Below are 19,077 nucleotides of genomic sequence, written 5' to 3' on the forward strand. Positions count from 1 at the left end.
GTTGGGTCTTGCTGTTGAGTAGAACAGCGGAGAGATCTTGACAATCAAATTTCACAGCTTTTGTGGGCAATTAGTATCTTGTAAGAAGGTTCTCATTTTTCCTTTTGATATGTGATTTTTACAGAGTTTTCTGTATTCTTAAGCATCAGAGAGTTTTGTAGAAGTCCCCAGTGATAAAAATCAAGTGAAACTAGGGTTGGTCCCCCAAAGTGAGGGCTGTGTAGAAGAACTCTTTGAAGAACCTAGCTGAGCTGCAAATGGCTCTGGCGGGCCAGTGATACTTGGTGGAGAAATACATATGAACACACATATGAATACATAGCTCTTATATACACACATTTGTGAAGGAGGTGTTATATAATGGGCATGGTTTGGGGTTTGGAGGTGGGAAGGCTTCTATTCAGTTCCGCTTCTGATTGACTAGGAGTATGACCTCAGGCACAGTCACCTTCTATCTGTCGCTCTTAAGCAGCACTCCAGGTCTTGGCTACTAAATCATGGGTCACATTGATCGGTCTTCTGATGCTAAGAGACATACACATATGCACCAGTACCTACAGATACATTAATCTAACAGCATCTGTTAAGCACCAACTACATCCCAGCCTCTGGGCTGGGTGCTGAGGATACAAAGACAGAAGTGAAACAGCCACTCCCCTGGAGCTTACATTCTAACTCTGGGCAAACCCCATGAGCGTGTCCAGGCATATACAGAATAACAGTTCATTTGTATGTAGTGCTTTAAGGCTTAGAAAGTTCTTACCACATATCAGCTGATCTTGAAAGGAAGTAACTTCCCTTCAAGGGAAGACTTTACAGGGGAGTTTAATGGAGCTTGAGCTGAACCTTGATGGAAGCTGGAGAGTTGGTGACCATTTCAGGCAGTGGAATTGGAGAGTGCTATGGACAAAAAGGCAAAGGAATAGAAGAAGGCCAGTTGACCTGGACTGTCAAGTATGTGAAGGGGGCAATTCATACTACACAGCTGGAAAGGTGGGCTTATGGGCCAGGGGAGGGAAGGACTTTATGTGCCAAACCATAGTTTCTGTTGGACCCTGTGGGAAATAAAGATCCATTGGAGTTCAAGAAGTAGAGGTTCGACAGTCTGTTTTTAAGTTTAATTTCCCCCCAGCTTAGAAAAAGTACAGTTAATTTATAGGATCTCAGTATACCTGTGGGAAACAGTTCTCAGAACAAATTCCTAGACAGCTTCTTTGCTGGTACTTTTCTGCAGCTATTAAATCCTGCCTTTACCACAGAAGATCTGGTGTACTAAGGCAACCCATTCATCCCCCTTTGGGAGAACTCCAATAGTTGGGACATTTTTCTTTATATTAACTCAAAAAACCTTGCTCTAACTTCTACCCTGTTCTTAGTTCTGATCTCTGGTACTAGGAAGAAGTCTTCCTTCCTTTTCCAGGTGATAGCCTCAGTAATTCCCAGGCCTAACATGACCAGTTCCTTTAAACAGTCTTTGAGGGTCCTTTACCCTCCTTGTTGCCCTTTCCTGAACTCTAGCTTTTCGACTTCTTTTGAAAATTGTGGCCCCCAGACCTGGATACAGTTCTGAGGTGTGTGCTGGGTCCAGCCTGTGGCAGAACATAACAATGTTCTCCTTTTCCTAGTTGTGGGCACTACCTCTCTTAATGATTGGAAACAAAGATCACATGGACTTCTTTGGCTGCAAGATTGTACTGTTGAGTACTACATTAAACTTGCAGTCCACAAAATTCCCTGGATCTTTTTTCCATATGAACTGTGGTTATGGAGGTCCAGTTTACTTTTCGATTTAATTATATTCTTTTAATTTTACTTTAAGTATTTCAAATGCAACTCTATTATTTTATAGACTCTGCAAGTCTTAAAATGTTAAATTTTAAAAAAATTGTCCCATGTAAAAATTCATGGTTTTTGTTCCTTGAAACTGACAAACTGTCCAATATTTCCTTATCATCTTTAAGACAAGATTGAAAGGAGCAACTTTTTTTCATCAGTTATTGGGCGAGATTTTCACCTTAAAAATAGCAAACTATGTTTTTATACATAATAATATGGGCCTTTAACTAAGGAAATGTTGTTAATGATATAGAAGTAAATTTCGTGCACAGAAAAAATCATCCATCTCTTGTTTATCAGATTAATAAGCCCAGAGTTGTAGGAGTCCAGAATCTGCTGTTATTTAAATGCGGGAACCTTTAAGGCCATGAGAAATGGGAAGCAGGAGGAAAAGGAATCTTGTAGTACATTGTAAACGCCTGTTTTGTAGTGTAATGAACATTACAAGTTGGCTTATAGAGAAGTGGTGGCCTCTTTTTGTACCACTGATGATCAGTGCATTTTTGACTTTCCTTTTTTAAGAATGCATTTTTTTTTATTATAGACATTATCATCAATACATTTCATCATTAACACATTTCAATATACAGAGAAAAATAGAAAAACCAGTAGCTTTTCTTAGGTACACTAAGAGGCAAGCGGCGATGAAGTTGTGATTTGGCCACTGCAGAGTTTTTAGTTATTTCAGAATGTTTTCCCTTACATTATTGTGGTCACTGTTTGAATTGTTCTCCTGGTTCTGCTTACTTCTTTCTGTATCAGTTCATGCAGATCTTCCCAGCTTTCTCTCAAACCATCCCCTTCATTATTTCTTAATTATAGTAATATGCTATTGCATTCATATATTGCAGTTATTCAGTCATTCCCCAATTGATGGGCACAGTTTCCAAATCTTAATACATACAATAAAATGTGTTTCTGAAAATATTTTTTGTGTTTGTGTGTCCTTTACCTCTGTCTGACTTAGTGGTAGGGGAAGATGTCTTTACCTAGTAGTGATATTACTAGGTCAGCAGGTATGCATGATTTGATCTCTTTTTGGTTCTTGTTCCGTATTATAATGCATGGAGCCCTTCTATGTGTTTCATCTTCACAGTTTCTACTTTAAGTTGTGCTGAACCAAATTCTGTTCTTGATTCCAAATTCTGCTTTGCTAGCAGAAGGAGTCTTTAAGGGAATTGCTTTTACTCTGATGTACTTTATTGCAAATCCTTCTTATAGATTGTATAGTTCCAGCATTTTAGAGTTGCGAGGAGCAGTCTGAGATCTTCTGGTACAAGTCTTTCATAAAGAACAACTGAGACCCCCAGAGGGGGAAAGTAACTCCCTACTCCCCTGTAAAATGGTGGAGTAAAATGCTTTTAAATGGTATAAAAATGTAAGTTGCATTATTATCTTAACAATCCAAGCTTGTATTGAGTTTTTGTCTTTTGTGTTCCACTGTTCATTATTTTACTATCAAATAATACGGTATTCTTTTACTTTCCAATCTACTTAAATGTTTGCTTATGTATTCCCCATAGATTGCTATGGAGTTGTATTTTGTGGCAAGTACCTTAGGAAGAGGGAAATCCTCATACTTTCTCAGTGGACTAATTCACACACACTTCTCCACTGTAGAGCCTCTTCCCATTTTTAGTCATGTTACAGAAACTCTTTTCTTGGGCTACTCATGCACTATCTGGTGTTCATGGGACCGGAGGTCCTTCTTCCTTGTTGGTCTTTCTGTGGCTGCTGTTTACTGAAAATGCAAGGTGGGAATTGGTTTTTGTTAATTTCTAATTTCAGCCATTGTATTTCTCTTGTGTGAGTAACTAATGGCTTTCATCAGGGATTCTCCAAGACCACAACAATACTAGCCAGCTGTGTTAGTAGAAAGGGAAACTGAGGCAATCAGGTACTTAGACTGTTGGGGGTGTTGGTGGGTGAGTGAGGACCTGCTGCTACCCCAGTGGTCTTATAGACTTGAATCTAGGGTTCTTTCTCTACAGCAGGTTGGCTTTTATTGCAGTGGAGGCTAGCCAGACCCATCTTCAGTCTCGGTAAAATCTAAAAGATATTCCAACTCTGAAGTTCCCACCGTATTTTTCCTTGTGCTTTAGCTGGGCATCCCAGCTCCATAAGACACTTCATCTTTCTGAGCCTATTTCCCCATTTGTAAAATGGGAAAAACATTTCTAGAACCTCCTCTCAGGGTCTTTGTAAGGGGAAGATGCTTTGTAAACTTGACAGGATCATAGGATTCGACTTACCCAGCCTCCTCATTTTAAAGAGGAAGGAGGATACTGAGGAATTACGTGACTTGCCTAAGGTCAAACAGGGAGGGGTGGGGAATGGAACCTAAGCCTTCTCAATCTTAAGTCCACCATTACTTTTGTTATGTCATACTGTCTTAACATTCTTGAAAATGTGTGCTATTATTAAATCTTGACAACCTCAAGAAATAGAGTATCTGTGCTATGTGATGCTCTGTCTGCCAAGCCACCCTCTTCCTCCCCCTCCAGGTGAGATGATATGGCTTGGAGACTCAGATTTGTTTCTCTGGGTTTACAGATTTTCATACACATTTAATTTTTTGTTGAAAATAATTGGCAAAAACTGTAGTGGATTTTATATGTGATAATTGTGGTTATTACTGTTACTAATAGCATGTCCTACTTCACAGTTAAAAGGAGACTCAATGAGGATAATTTTCCCTTTCTTTGATTTGGGTATTGTGTTTCCACAGGTGAAAAGGAGTCTAAACTCTTCTTATTCAAATTCCCTAAATCCCCTGGTCATTTTCTGAGATGTAAATAAACTTCCAGAAAAAAATTTGGAGGCAGCTACCACACGACTCTGGTACATTTCACTTGTGGTTTGGGACATAAAGAAGTGAATTATGACATCAGAAACTGTTGTCCCCCAAAACCCTAAAATTGATCTTTGATATTTATTTGGTTTTAGAGGGCTGACCGCCACATGGCCGCACTTGGCCATAGGAACTCATGAAGAAAATCTACTAAACACGGAGGGCGGGCTGGTGAGCTTCTTCTCGGTACCCCCCGTGATGAAGTCACAGGTCTTTTGAAATAGTGACCTATTCAGTTTTAATAAGCTCGGCACTCCTCAGAACCTGGTTCTCAATGGCAAATAAGTTTATTTTGTTCCCTGAGCCTGTTTCCTTTATCTCCCCCCAAGATGTTTTGGGATATTCTCTTGCCTCTATTTTTAGAGTAAAAAAAAAGAGGGGTGGAGGTGGTTGGGGGGCATGACTTGAGAGGGCAGTGATGCTGTTGAGTTGATAGAGAAAGGTGCTTGAGCTGTACTTTGATGGGCATGTGGCTGAAGTTCTGTTTCCATCCTCTCACAGCAGTGATTCCAGCAGTAGTTCAAGTGATGAATCTCCCGCACGGTCAGTTCAGTCCACAGCGGTGCCAGCACCCACTTCTCAGCTGCCTCCATCTCTGGAGAAGGAAGAACCTCGCAAAAGTTTTGGGATCAAGGTTCAGAATCTCCCCGTGCGCTCAACAGGTAACTCTCACATACCCCCCCCCTCCCCCCCGCCCCCGCCACCTGGGGGGGAGCAGGAGAAAATGAACACTATTTCAAATTTGATACTTTGCAGTGAAGGCAACATTTAATGTGTTGAGGAAAATGCAAATTCATCTTACTTGTCACTGCTTCAAACCTCTTGGTTTCTAAGTTGCTGCAATTATAATTGTAGAATGATCCACCTAGAAATGAAGCTATCTGAAGCAGTTCCCCCTACCCATAACATTTTGAGTTGGTGTCAGAAGCGTACCTTGGTTTGCATCCCAGCTCAGATGCTTAGTTATTGTAAGTAAAGCATCTCTGAGCTCGCCGGTTTATAGCCTCAGCTTTCTCATCTAAAAAATGGGGAGAATATGTGTATTACCTACTTTTCAGTTTTGTTGTAAGGAAAATGCTTTGTAAACTAAGTCGCCACAGAAATGGGAACCGTTCTGTTTCACCAACTGAGAAACTGAGACTCACTCTAGGGCACTTGGTACATTACAGTGGGAACTGTGGTAAGGTGTGGCTTTAGGAAAACTCTGGCCCCCTCACCGGCCGCGCATCCTACAGGCTTAGGACTGAGAAGCGAGTCAGCGCACTAGCTGAGGGCACGCTAGCTCGGAGGAGCCAACAGAGCCAGCACAGCGCACGCCATCTCTAATGTGAATCCCCGCACTCACACAGAGAGAGAGGGAGAGAGGGGAGGCCCGCGCTGACTCCTTGCTTTTTGAGTTACTCAGTTAAAATAGAAAGAGAAATGACTCTGGTTTCTGTTGGGGCGGGGATTTAGACACAAGCCTTAAAGATGGCCTTTTCCATGAGTTTAAGAAGTATGGGAAAGTGACTTCGGTGCAGATCCATGGGGCCTCGGAAGAACGGTATGGCCTGGTATTCTTTCGCCAGCAAGAGGACCAGGAAAAAGCACAGAATGCGTCAAAAGGAAAACTCTTCTTTGGCGTGCAGATTGAAGTGACAGCGTGGGTAGGGCCAGGTAAGAAAAGTAGACACTATTGACCTCAGTGTGAATGACGTACGAGCTTACGCAGGGAAGGGCTCTTACTCCTAACAAGCGCTCCCCTTTCCTTACCGACACGATCCAGGGGTGTTGTGCAAGAGCTGGCAGTGGTGGACGCCCTTGTGTTCAGTTAGGAGCTTATTGTGGGGAAAAGCCTCTGGATTCTGCCTCTGGGACCCAGGGAAGAAGGCTGTGATGGTTAGAGGATCCAAAGTCCCAGGCTAGTGGCTTGCTAAGAGAAGAAAGCCATTTGTTCAGAGTTCTAGAGTTGATCAAGACGGTCAATGAGTGATGATCTCCTGCGAGCAGGCAGCATGCAAAAAGGATCATCGATCTGAAGGGAGAGTGTGGTTGGACAGGTTCTTTCCATTATGCAAAAATCTAGCGGAAGTTAGATCACCTTTCATGACCTGGATGGACTCGCAATGAGAGAGAAATATTTTGGGTGCAAACTCATGATTTTGAGGGATTCATTTGCTGTAATCCATGAAGCATTTACTTGTGAAGACAGGAAGAGGTCTTAGGGTATCACTTGAGCTTAGTTCTTTCAGTATAAATCTCAGTATGATGAAGCAGGAGTCTAGAACTGATGACCCCTTCAGACCAAGACTGTTAATAGTGGTACTTCCTCAAAAATCTACTCTCAAATGTTGTATACACATACACAGCATAGCATTATGCAAACGATCTGATTTTTCTTTTTTCCCCATGTACTACAATTTGCAAGACTCTCCGCTAGAGCCTTAGATGGCTATAGCTCTTTTTCTTCCTGGGGTCTTTCTGGTTCAGAGACTTGGATATCCCTCCTCCCCCCTTTCCCAGGGCTTTCTTCTTTGGCTCCTGGCTTTAGGCTTACCTCTTCTCCCAGGGGATCTTAGGCTATCTTTCTGTAGGAAAATGTTTTCCCCCTGCCCTGGGTAGAGTTCTTAGACAAACAAAAAAACTGGATTTGGCAACTCAAAGCGACATTTAAGAACCACTGCATAGTGCTACTTATTTATGGTTCGTTAAGTATTGGGCTTATTTTTTTTCTGTTAAGAGAAGTCCAAGGCAGCCCTCTTAATATTTTCCTTTGTGAAAGTCATATTTGACCTTTATCATTTTAATTTGGAGGTGCTTTGCCAGGACAAAGATCACCTTCACTTTGAGGGTCATATTTGGGTAGGATGCTGTTGCATCAGACTAGATAGTAGGTTTTCTTCTTTGTTGCCAAACAGTAAGATTAATCTCTCAATGATGCTTCCAGGGCTTTGGAATAAGAATGTCTTTGTTTTTTATTTAAAGCTACTCAGAGGCTTTGTTGTTCACTTAGCATCATACTAGCAGTTTTTCCTTTACAGCATAGTTGGCCAGGCCTAGTGGTTTGAGAAGCTCTGGTCCTAAGGCTTGGTCTGCCTGGTGCATGGCCTGCTAGGTTCTCCTGAGTCTTTAGTGGGCAGGGTTTGGTAGCTAGTTGATTTATGAAGGAAAAAGGAGCCATTCTGAATATGCTAGCTAGTTTCCTCCCTCTCTAGTGGAAGACCCCATGTCTGGCCTGGCAATACAGGCCCAAGGCTATGAAAGTGGAGTTCACTTAGAGTACAATTTCTGAGTATCTCCATGTTATTTTTTCCTTTGAAAATTGCTGAGTACCACCAAGTAGGACTTTATTCTGTCTAATACCAGTTATTAGAATGTAAGGAAGAGAATCTGGTAGGCTTGAAGCAATGTGTTTATCTTGGCATTTTGAGAACCATAACCCTGGAATCCATTGAAAGTCAGACTACACCAGGGTTTTCCTTTAAAACCAGTTAATTTGAATTGACTTGAGGAATGATGCTAATAATTTTTAATGCTGTCCTTTATATGAATAGCCAAAGGTTAGATATAAAAGTAATGCAGCTGTGGATTCACCATTGTGTAGTACATATGCAGTGTTTCCCAGTTATAGATAGATAGATAGAAGAAGACACATGTCAGCCAGGCCATTAGTGGCTGAATTGGAAATTGAACCAGGGAGACTGTCTATGCCCTCTCTTCCCCATCATATTGCACTCAGCAAAGACCTTCTGTAAAGCACCAGTGTCCTCAAGCAAAGATTTTTCAACCATGTGACATCAAAGGATGATTGCCATACTTGACAAATTTCTACGTTCATGGTATTGGATCACTAGGTTAATTGGTAGGGCAGCAACCATCAAGGGTGTTAGTTGAGGAGATCTTTTGTTGAATTAAGAATTAAGCTAAAATAGTTTTTAGCTGATTTCAATTCTGAGTGTTTCTTAGGATTTTTTTTTTTTTTTTGCTTTGCCTCCTGAACCCTTTGCTTAAGGGTCTGCACAGCAGGTGGGAGCCTAAGATTGAAAGAAAATGATCACTATTTGGGATTTAAAAGTGACCAGGATGTCGATTGATTTGTCATTTAACCAAGCTGAATACAGAGATTCATTTCTGTTTTGGAAGGTTAGAAGTTCAGCAGGTGCCTTTAAATGAGGCTTCACCCATAGGTGTCTTTTGACAGTGATTACCCTATGGGTTACAGAAGAGGTAAGGGGAAGCCAAGACTGTGTATATGAACTTGGGTGTGTGTATACAGATATACATATAAGCATATATAATATATACATATGTCTACTCAGTTCATATGCTGCATATCTGTACCTGTGTATATACCCTATTTGCCTGCTGAATAAGCCTATCATTTATTAGATTGATTACTAGTTTCCTAGGTGTCGATTCATCCTGGAAACTAAATGTACTATATAGAGTTGTTACATTTTTATTTAAAAATACCTTTTCCCTCCTTTTCCTCTCTCCCCATGTCTCCCCTCTAGAAACAGAAAGTGAGAATGAATTTCGTCCCCTGGATGAAAGGATAGATGAATTCCACCCCAAAGCAACAAGAACTCTCTTCATTGGCAACCTAGAGAAGACCACCACCTATCATGACCTTCGCAATATCTTCCAGAGATTTGGAGAAATTGTGGTATGTTACTTCCTAGGATACAAAATGTTTTTGACCTCTGCTATAAAGCACGTGCACAGTATAACTTTTTGAGGGATCCAGTTAATTTGGTTTAATTAATGTCTTACTTCTCTGTGTGGATCTTAATGGTTAAATTCAGCTGAGTGGCTCTTTCCAAAAGTTACTCTCAAGATATATTAGATTATGTTTTCAGTGTGGTTTTCATGCTTTGGGGTTGAAGGTCAACAGGATCTGGAAGAGAATCCTGACTTCTGTCATTTCAGGAAAAGGCTTTATGCAGATTGACCTATGGGATGATTTGGATGTGAATAATCAATGCTAGAAGTTCAAATCCCGTGTTAATATTTGTCATGATGACTTGTTCTTCTAGCCTGGGAAGCTGCTTGTTGACTTTAAATACAGATCTGTAAGCTGCCATTAGTTAAACCACTGGATTGGTTCTAGTTGTGCGGAGTGGTGAGAGTGCAGCATCTCAGCACCTCTGAGCTCCATGAAGCTCTTTCTCTCTGTTTAAAAAAAAAAAACAAAAAACAAAAAGCCAGGAGAAGCACTAATGCTGTTTTTGTCCAGTCTTGTTTAGAGTTGTGGCTGAAGAGGGATGTGTCCTAGGTGCTCTAGTGTGTTTAGACTTCTTCTGGGTTAATGCTCTTATTTATGCTTTGGAGAATAGTCACCCAAAGGTTCCTTATTTTAAGCAAAGACCTCTTTTCTGTTTGCATATGTTTTATATGGAATATTATTTGGAAGTAAATATTTTCCCACTGAATGAATACATAACATAGCATCTCATGGGGGCGGTCGTATGTGTTCAGTAAACAAAATCATATTCACTGCATATGACTAGAATGTTGCTGCTCCTTACCTTGTTTTATAGGGATCGGGTGTAAGAAAGGGAATGGAAGAAGAGATAAAGGAAAGGGGAGAGAGGTGTTGGTACTTGGGGAAATGGACCAGTACAATAGCTGCCTTCCTACTCTGTTTAAAAGGTTAAATTTTTTTCTGTATATTAAAATTTTTGCATAAGTGGAATATACTTGTGTCTCAAAATGATATTAATTCATTTCTACTTGATGAATGTAGCTATCACTTCACAACTCAGAAGGTTTGAGAGTTGGAAAGAATCATAGATTTTGGCATAGGTATGACTATCTTAGGGGATTATTTGAAAGCATGGGATGCATTCTGATTCTGAAAATGGAATTAATTATTATGCTCTTTTAAAAACTTGCTTCTTAGCAGGATGGGCACACCTGAGTATATTGATTCAGAGTCTTACCATTGTGTTAGTTAACAAAATTGGATCTAAGGAGACCTGCTATTTTGATTGTCATCTTGCCTTGGGCAAAAAGGCAGGCTTATCAATAACTGCAGCATTCATTTATAGCAGGCCTGCACAACCTGTGGCTGTGGGCACACCAAAGGATTTCAGGAGGCCTGTGAATCCCGGACTGCCCGAAATCCTTTGGTGTGCCACAAGTGGCCCATGGGTACAGGTTGTGCCGGCCTGATTTTTAGGCAAGTTGAGCTTGGTTGCCGAGTTCTTCCCAATCACTCTTTAATTTTTAGAATATATTAATCATTGTTTTCCATTTAATTCATTATGCTGTGGTCTTAATGTTCCACATAATGGTGGACATTGGTTTCTGTTTACCATTGTCTTTATCCAGAAATTGACTTGCCTTGGAAGAGCTCTATCTTGTATGTTTTTCCCCCAGTATTGGCATATAACTTAGTGCACTCAAATGATAGTTGTCTGTCTTCAACTTGGAGCGAGTTGTTGTCATTTAATCCAGTGTAACTTCATTTACCTGGTTCTTCCCCCCTTCCATATCTCTTGAGTTATCTTGTCCACTGGCTGGAACAGGGCATCTTCTCTATTCCTTTGTTTGGTCAGGCAAATCTCTCCACCTTGTTGGCCCTTTTTTGACTCATTTCAAGAAAAGAGTCTGGAGACATCTATGAATACATATTCTTATAAATCTGAGTTGCTCTGCCCACAGTCTGCATGGATGTAAAGTTTTGCATACTATATTTACCAAGCAAAACAGTATGCTAGGCTCATTTATGATAGGATACAATTCTTCCATGGATAGAACAAACTTACATACTTAAGTTTCAATAAAGTAATTTTTGATTGGACATTTTAGAAGTGCTTTTGAAAATGTGGCTTCTTTGTGATTTTTAGTCTGAGTACTGTGTTTTGAAAATTCCTGATACTTAACAAAAATTTTAATATTGGAAGGAGAAGCTTAACTGGTTTTTCCCAGTTGATTTGACATGGAAAATGAGACTCAGGGATACTCCGGTGTGATTATTATACCTCTTGACCCATCGCCACAAATCCATATTGACTTGCACTATCTTAGGAAAGCAATTTCCACTGTGGACTAGGGTTCTGTGCTGCTTCTGATGAAGGGGATTTTCTTGAAGAGCTGACTCTTGGTAGTTGTTGCAAGTGACCCTTGCTTTCCTGGTTATTAGTCAACCCCAGCCTTTCTTAGGCTGGCATCATTCAGTTGAAGTCTTTGAGTGTGGTCATGAGCCCTTTTTTTGGGGTGGAGGAGAGAAGAGGGTTGAGGTAAATCTTGACTTTTTAAAATAGATTGTTGTAGTTTGAGTGTCTAGTTCATTCATTTAAAGTTGCATTGAGATAAACATTTTAATTAAGAAATGCTTGCCTAAGGTACTTTGAACATTTTGGGAAGAAACTCCATGCAGGTCTAATTTTTACAGTCACCTGTGTATGTCCTTGCTGGTATATCATTGAGTATTATTGATTGACTTTTTTCAGGATATTGACATTAAGAAAGTGAATGGAGTTCCCCAATATGCATTCCTTCAATATTGTGACATTACAAGCGTCTGTAAAGCTATTAAGAAGATGGATGGGGAATACCTTGGAAATAATCGACTCAAGGTAAAGAAATCTCTGTCTGTTCTTACTGTGCTGTGACTTTTGGTAATTTTGTTAGCTTGTGAAATTGAAGCAATGTGTAGTTTGATTCTACATCATTTTTGTATTCTCAGTACATTATATGAGGTAGTATTGTACATGGTTGAGCAGGTTGGATTTCAGTATTTTAGCGTTTGTTTTTGTTTTTATTTGATTGATTTGACTTGAAGAGAACAATCATTTGAGGATCTAATTGGTGTGCTCAGATTCCTATAGAAGAATAGTTTTTTTTTTTCTCAGAATTCTGTGGCTATGAAAGATTGTGAATTTTACTGATGGAAATTTTGCCCTTTTATGTTCAGCTGGGTTTTGGAAAGAGCATGCCTACAAACTGCGTGTGGTTAGATGGGCTTTCTACAAACATAACGGATCAGTATTTAACACGACATTTCTGCCGATACGGGCCTGTGGTAAAGGTAGGTGGTTGGGAGGCTTTGGTGTGTGGTTTGAAATTTTTACTGTTTTCCTTTCTTTATCCTGTCCTTTCAACCCTTGTTTCTATTGTGTTTTTATATAGCTTATGCATAGAAATTCTCTCTGGGCTGTAGAAGCTAGTATTTTTAATCTGTCAGTTTACAGTGTAGGCTAGTATTTTGAAAACCAAATATATTGAACCAGCCGAGATAACAAAATTTTTTTTTTAAACTGATTTGCACTTAACAGAGCAGTATAGGTATGTAGAAAGTTTCCTAGGGCTGTTTAGAATTTCATTTTTGCCTTAAAATTAGTCAGTCTAATTATGTGATTATACATATTTACATTAGTTGTGTATGTAGATTTAATTACATTTTTGTAAATGAAACTATGGCTTTAAAAAGAGAAATTCATACAACAAAAGGTTCATCTAGAGTATTACAGTTGTGTAACACACCTGCAAACACAATTGGAAACCTTAACTGGATACTCTAGTATGTAAAGGTTTAACCCTTTCTAAAAGTGAATTTCTCATATTATGTAGGTGTGTGACATATTTAGCATAACTTTAATGTAGCTTTTGTTGTCTGAACAACATCTCATCAGGGCCAGCCTGTGAATGGCAATTCAAACTGCTCTGAGATACCAGTCACCTTTGCCTGGAAGCAGAAATGACGGGAATTTTGTTCTTTGACTCAGTATTCCTGTTACCTTTTTTCTCTCCTTTAGGAGTTTGATTAAAAAAAAAAAGCATATAAGTAATAAACTCAGGCTCCAAGGAAAATCAAGTAAAATACAGAAAAACAAAATAAAGGCATAATATACCTCAAGCCACAAAATCCACATTAAAACCAGTCCCTGCTCCTGTGATTGTCTTTACTTTGTTATGCATCATCAGAAAAGCTCGACAATTTTCTGGAGTTAAAAAGAACTATTTTCTTCAGGGTATCCTCGTGACTTAGGATTTTGTTGGGACTGACCTTAAGTCCGGTGGATGAGGCGCTTATTTGGTTTTTGTTTTGTTTTTTTGTTTTTTACAGGTGGTGTATGACCGCTTAAAAGGCATGGCCCTGGTTCTCTACAATGAAATTGAATATGCACAAGCAGCTGTAAAAGAGACCAAGGGGAGGAAAATCGGTGGGAATAAAATTAAGGTGTGCAGAATGACCTTTCAAAAGAAAGGAGCAAAATTGTATTGAGATCCTGCCCTCCGGCCTCCCTTCTTAGTTAACTGGTGGTTTTTTGCAAACTGCCAGTCAGGGGACTGCTTAATTAAGGACCTAGATCACAGGTCCAGATTTTTTTTTTTAATACTCGGCTTATTGAGGATTTTAGAGTATTAGCCAGCAAGCGTTCTCTGGGATCCTCTCATCTGTCTGATCGCTTGGTGGTGATGGGTTTTAGTACCCATCGTTAGCTGATGAGCAGGCATGCAGGGACTATAGAAATCCAGAAATATGGAATATCAGTCCAGCCTTCTGAATGATCCTTTTCTCTTCTTTTTTTTCCTTCTCTCCTAAAGAATCGGTAATCCCTTCGAATATGATTCTTTTATTTGGTGTATTTGTCTAAAACCTTGGTGTTTACGATGATTTTGAAGTAGTTTATGCATTTTCATAACTGGTCATTTAAGTAAAAGCATCTTTCTCTGATGCCTGGGACATTGACTGATGGGAACTCCCTGGTATCATGAAGGCACATGAGGAATTTTAGATGTGAAACTCCAGCAAACATTTCTACAGCTGGAATTAGTGGATTTAGTTGGAATTTTTCACCAAAGGGGACAGACTGGAGTCTTGTCTAAAGTACTATGCTGTGATGATGGGGAGATTTGCAGTTTGGATGGGGATGCCTTTTAAGTATTTTCACTGAGGGCAGATTTCCTTTTTCTTTTCAACTTTGCTTATTTTTCAGTATCTAATATTATGTCTGTAATACAAGGTTAGAATTTATGGATTTAATAATGTCTTACATCACTAGAAATCTGATACTTTTACAATATCTGATTTTTTTTTTCTTTGTATTTTAGGTGGACTTTGCAAACCGTGAAAGTCAATTGGCATTTTATCATTCCATGGAGAAATCAGGTCAAGATATCAGAGATTTTTATGAAATGTTATCAGAAAGAAGGCATGTATCAAATATGATAAGATGCTTTACAGATTTCATGAAAGCTTCTAATTATAACTTTAAGTCAGTCAGCGATGTTTCGCTTTACTATCTGCAATTGTAGAGAGGGTTGTCTTTTTTTAAAACACTTTGAACCTCCCCTTCTCCTCAGACTCACAGGTAGCCTGGGAAATTGAGATTCAGTTTGACCTTTTCTCTTTTTTTGGTGGTAATATGAAGTGACTTGTCCACATTGCTCCATTGATTATCCCTAAATTTGGCTACGAGTATTCTGAGCAATGTAAGAAATTAGTATTTAACATTAATTTTTCATTGGCTTGGGTTTCATTCACAGGGAAATTTCATCTGTTTGTGGTGAATTTACTCCAAGTGTGGGAGAGTCCCCCAATTATTTAATATTTATTTGATGACAGTGGAACCTAATTAATAGTAAATAATAACTTCACACATAAGTAATATGTGACAGTTTACAAAATGCTTTTCCTCTAATAACCTTTTGAGATCCCCAGTACAGATATTTTATCTTTTATTAATTAAGCAATTTTGGTTCCCAGAGGTGAGAATGGCCTATTGGTGATTATTGTCCCTGTTAGTGGCAAAGCAAGGGGCCATGCCCAGGTCTCAGGGCTTCAAAGTCAGCCTTACCATGAGACCCCAGTCTGATTTAAAGGCTAAGAAGTGGACTTGAACACTGGATAGTTCTCAAGTCTGAAACCTACCCTTGATGTAAAATGGGAAAGTAGTTCTCAAGCATCTCATTTTAGGTACCTTAAAAACCACTCCAGAATGGTCCAGAATTTTATGGATTGAATGCAACCCCCTAGAGAAGGTCTTTTCAAAGAATGTGTGAATTTATATCTGAAAACATAATTTAGGTTGGTAGCATATTAAAAATTGACAAAGCTAACAGTAGTGTTCACATCCCTTCTTTCTAGGGATGGTGCTTGTGCCTGGCTAAAGTTCTTGAAAGTTTATTAAGAGCCTTTTTTCCTCCTACTGTTCTGAATCATTTCACAAGCATTCCTATCAATGCTTGGGTTGTCATTATGAACTTAGCACTCTCTCCCCAAATATTTAGTGTTCCTTGGGCCCAGGTGAAGACATTCTATCATGGTATTGCAGGTTCTCTAAGAGCCAATTGGATTGGAAAGTGGAAATAATGACTTTTGTGTAATAAAGCACTTTCCTTCTTGAGGCATTGCCAAAAAGATTCTTATTGCAATTCATTAGACTTCAAAACATGCCTGTAGTTAGGTCCCCTAGAGATGATCTTGGACTTTTGAGGAGGTACATTTGTCCTGTGTCTTATGATAAAATGGATGTTGTGAGAAATGTCTTTTCACACTTGGGTTCACTCTTGCTTTTGCTTTTGGGGGCTTTGAATCCATTTTTGCTTTTGTTCACATTGACTTCCAAACATGATGATGGCATCCTGCTTAATACAATTTTAACATGTAGTGTCTCTTGTCATTAAGGTACTTATTTAAGCTATGAGAATGGCCTAATGTTCATTTCAGAATCCTTTTTATGTGAGAAGGGTCCTTCTTTGCAGACCATTCAATCCTGTAGTGTTAGAAGCACCAACTGAAGCCCATAATTATGATTCCTATGGTCTGAAGAGACAGATGTTTGAGCCCCAATTTTCTTGCTTATGTCTCCTGACTCCAGGGCCAGTGCTGTATTCACTGTGCCACCTAGCTGCCCCTTCCCTTCCCACTTCTATAAAAGAAGTTGAGAAGAGGTGATCCTCAGAGGCCTTTCCATTACAGAATCCTTTGATGATGTGAATTGTTGGTCTGCTTTTGGTGCTCTGTTTAGCTCATTTGTGTGGAAGGGGTTGAAACACTGCCTGCTGTAGTAATTTTATGAAGTCTTTGAATTTAGAGTTTTCATTTAGAAAGTGCAGCTCAGATGTCATTTCTTCCACCAAGCTGTTCTTGATAACTTTCCTCCATAAACTTTATATATCACTTAATTTCACAACTCTGTAATACCCTTATTATATAATAGTTTATATCATGACAACTTGTATTTCTGTGAGTCATAGAACACAATATAGTCTTTTTGAAGAATTAAAAATGTGCCTCAGGAGAGTGGGGAGGTAGATACTAATTTTGTACAGGATACAACATGTAAAATATAAAAAATTTAAGGAGTCAAAATAATGGATGCCATCAAATCAAACAACAGTTATTAAATGCCTGCTGTGTGCCAGGAACTGGGTAAAGTGGGTAAAAGCACAGTCTGCTGCCGTCAAGGAACTTAAAACCAAATGAGGGAGACAGCTTGCAAACATCTATATACAAACTACATATATCACAGGATAAACTGGAGATAATCTCAAAGGGCAGACACTAAGATTAAGGAGAACAAGTTTGCTTGACTTATATCCGAGAAAGCCAGGAGGCAGATGAGAAGGGAGGGAGTGTGGGGGGATGGAGGCTGGATCATTATGTGGAGGAGAGTGGAGAGGAAAGGGGAGAAAGACTGGAAAGGTATCAGGGAGCCAGTTTATAAAAGTCTTTTAAAGCCAAACAGGCTTTATATATTTGATCCTGGAGGAAATAGAAAGCCACTGAAGTTTATTGAGAGTGTGTGTGAGAGTGAGACAGAGACATGGTTGGATGTGCACTTGAAGAAGATCCCTTTGTTAGCTGAGGGTAGGACAGACTAGATTGAAGGGAGGTGCAAGGCAGGGAGATCAAGCGGCAGAAGGCTTTTGTGACAGTCCAGGTGTGATGTGATGAAGGTCTGCACCAGGGTGGTGGCAGTGTCATAGGAGCAAAGGGGGTGTATAGCAGAGGTAGAAAGGACAAGATGTATCACCTGTTGAAGATGACACCAAAATTGTGACTTGTATGATTGAGCTCTGGATAGCAATCGACTAGGAAGGGAGGGAAGGATTTAGGGGAGGAAGATAGTGAAGATGGCTTTAAAGATGTTGTGTTTAAGAAGGCTACTGGACTTCTAGTTAGGAATGTTCCACAGGACATCTCCAGTAGGAGATTTGAGACTCTGGAGGTCAGTAGGAACGTAGATAATCACAAAAGATGATGAGAATAGGGAATTGTTAGCAGGCAGTGCTCTTGTGGTCCCTCAGCATCCCTGCCATGTCAAGAGAATTTGGGGAAGACTGCTTCCCGCTGTCCCGGCTAATTAGCTAGAAGCCATGTATTCCAAGAACCTGCAGGATAGGCAGGCATGTGTGGGCTGTGAGCTGTGTCACTACAAGGCATGTGCACCTTGATGATATTAAAGCTCCATTTGACTATGAGAATCTATCAAAAAAGACGAACACCAAGATAGCCAGCGGAAAGTGTGTTGTTACTACCATCTGAGCATCCTAGGAAGCTGATGGACATTTACGATGTGTTTCATTCTGCTCAGGGTAGGGGGAGATAAAGTCGTTTAGATACACAGCCCTCATGAAAGTGATGATTAAGAGGATTGAGAGTAATGTAGCTATAATAGCATGGAGATTTATGAAACTGTTGTGTGGAGGCTCAAAACAAAGGCCCTTATTGAGGAGTCCAGAAAGGAGGGGGCTTTTTACGCTGGACTTTAAAATAGAGGTATAGGTTTTGCCAAAGTCGTGGCTGATAGGCCACCTTTTTTAAAAAGCTGTGATGTGTGTTCATTTTCTTGGGCCTGTAAGATAATTGTATACATCTATGTTTAAGTGGTCCACTTTTAAAGTGTACATATTGGACCATGCTGAAAATGTAACTGAATGACCGGCTGTATATTGTAATTGGTTATTTAATGTAAACTCATTTTCAATGTATTCTTGGTTGTCACTCTTGCCTGAAAAAAAGTGTATATCAAAGAGATGTTGTATGGATTATTTATTTGTAATTGGACAAGTTTCAAGAATAAAGATATATAAAAAAATTCCCAGAAATAGGGAACAGCCTGGGTGGAGGTGTGGTAACATTATCTGCATTTACAGGACAGTTGTCCAGACTGGCTAGAATAGAGTGATAGGACATAAGTCTTTTTGTAAAGTCAATAGTACCTTTCATTCAGCTCTTATGTGCAAGATACTGTTTTAGACAGAGGATTACAACGTGCCTTGAGTTTCAGTTAAAGAAGTTTGGACTTTGATCACTGGAGAACTGATAACCTTTGAATATTTTTTAACAGAGGAGGTATGAAATGGAAAAAACCCTAACTGTAGAAAAAGTTGAATTTGTGTTCTATGTGCAGAGAAACATCCGCATGTTTTAAAGATGTAACTTTGTAATTTAA

At 39.6% G+C, this 19,077-nt stretch overlaps 1 protein-coding gene across 3 annotated transcripts in view; it reads left to right on the forward strand.

Moving 5' to 3' along the window:
- Positions 1-19,077, forward strand: part of SPEN (spen family transcriptional repressor) — a 77,858-nt gene that overhangs the window by 46,641 nt on the left and 12,140 nt on the right. For 2 of the 3 annotated variants that reach the window (XM_036744313.1, XM_036744314.1), the window contains 7 exons: positions 5,189-5,349; positions 6,143-6,343; positions 9,181-9,332; positions 12,124-12,249; positions 12,588-12,701; positions 13,740-13,853; positions 14,729-14,829. In XM_036744313.1, coding sequence (XP_036600208.1) covers positions 5,189-5,349; positions 6,143-6,343; positions 9,181-9,332; positions 12,124-12,249; positions 12,588-12,701; positions 13,740-13,853; positions 14,729-14,829 — 969 coding nt within the window. The remainder of the gene's footprint in view (positions 1-5,188; positions 5,350-6,142; positions 6,344-9,180; positions 9,333-12,123; positions 12,250-12,587; positions 12,702-13,739; positions 13,854-14,728; positions 14,830-19,077) is intronic. The other variant, XM_036744315.1, reaches the window with a different exon arrangement.

The sequence above is a fragment of the Trichosurus vulpecula genome, chromosome 2 (assembly GCF_011100635.1).
Source record: "Trichosurus vulpecula isolate mTriVul1 chromosome 2, mTriVul1.pri, whole genome shotgun sequence".
NCBI lineage: Eukaryota > Metazoa > Chordata > Mammalia > Diprotodontia > Phalangeridae > Trichosurus > Trichosurus vulpecula.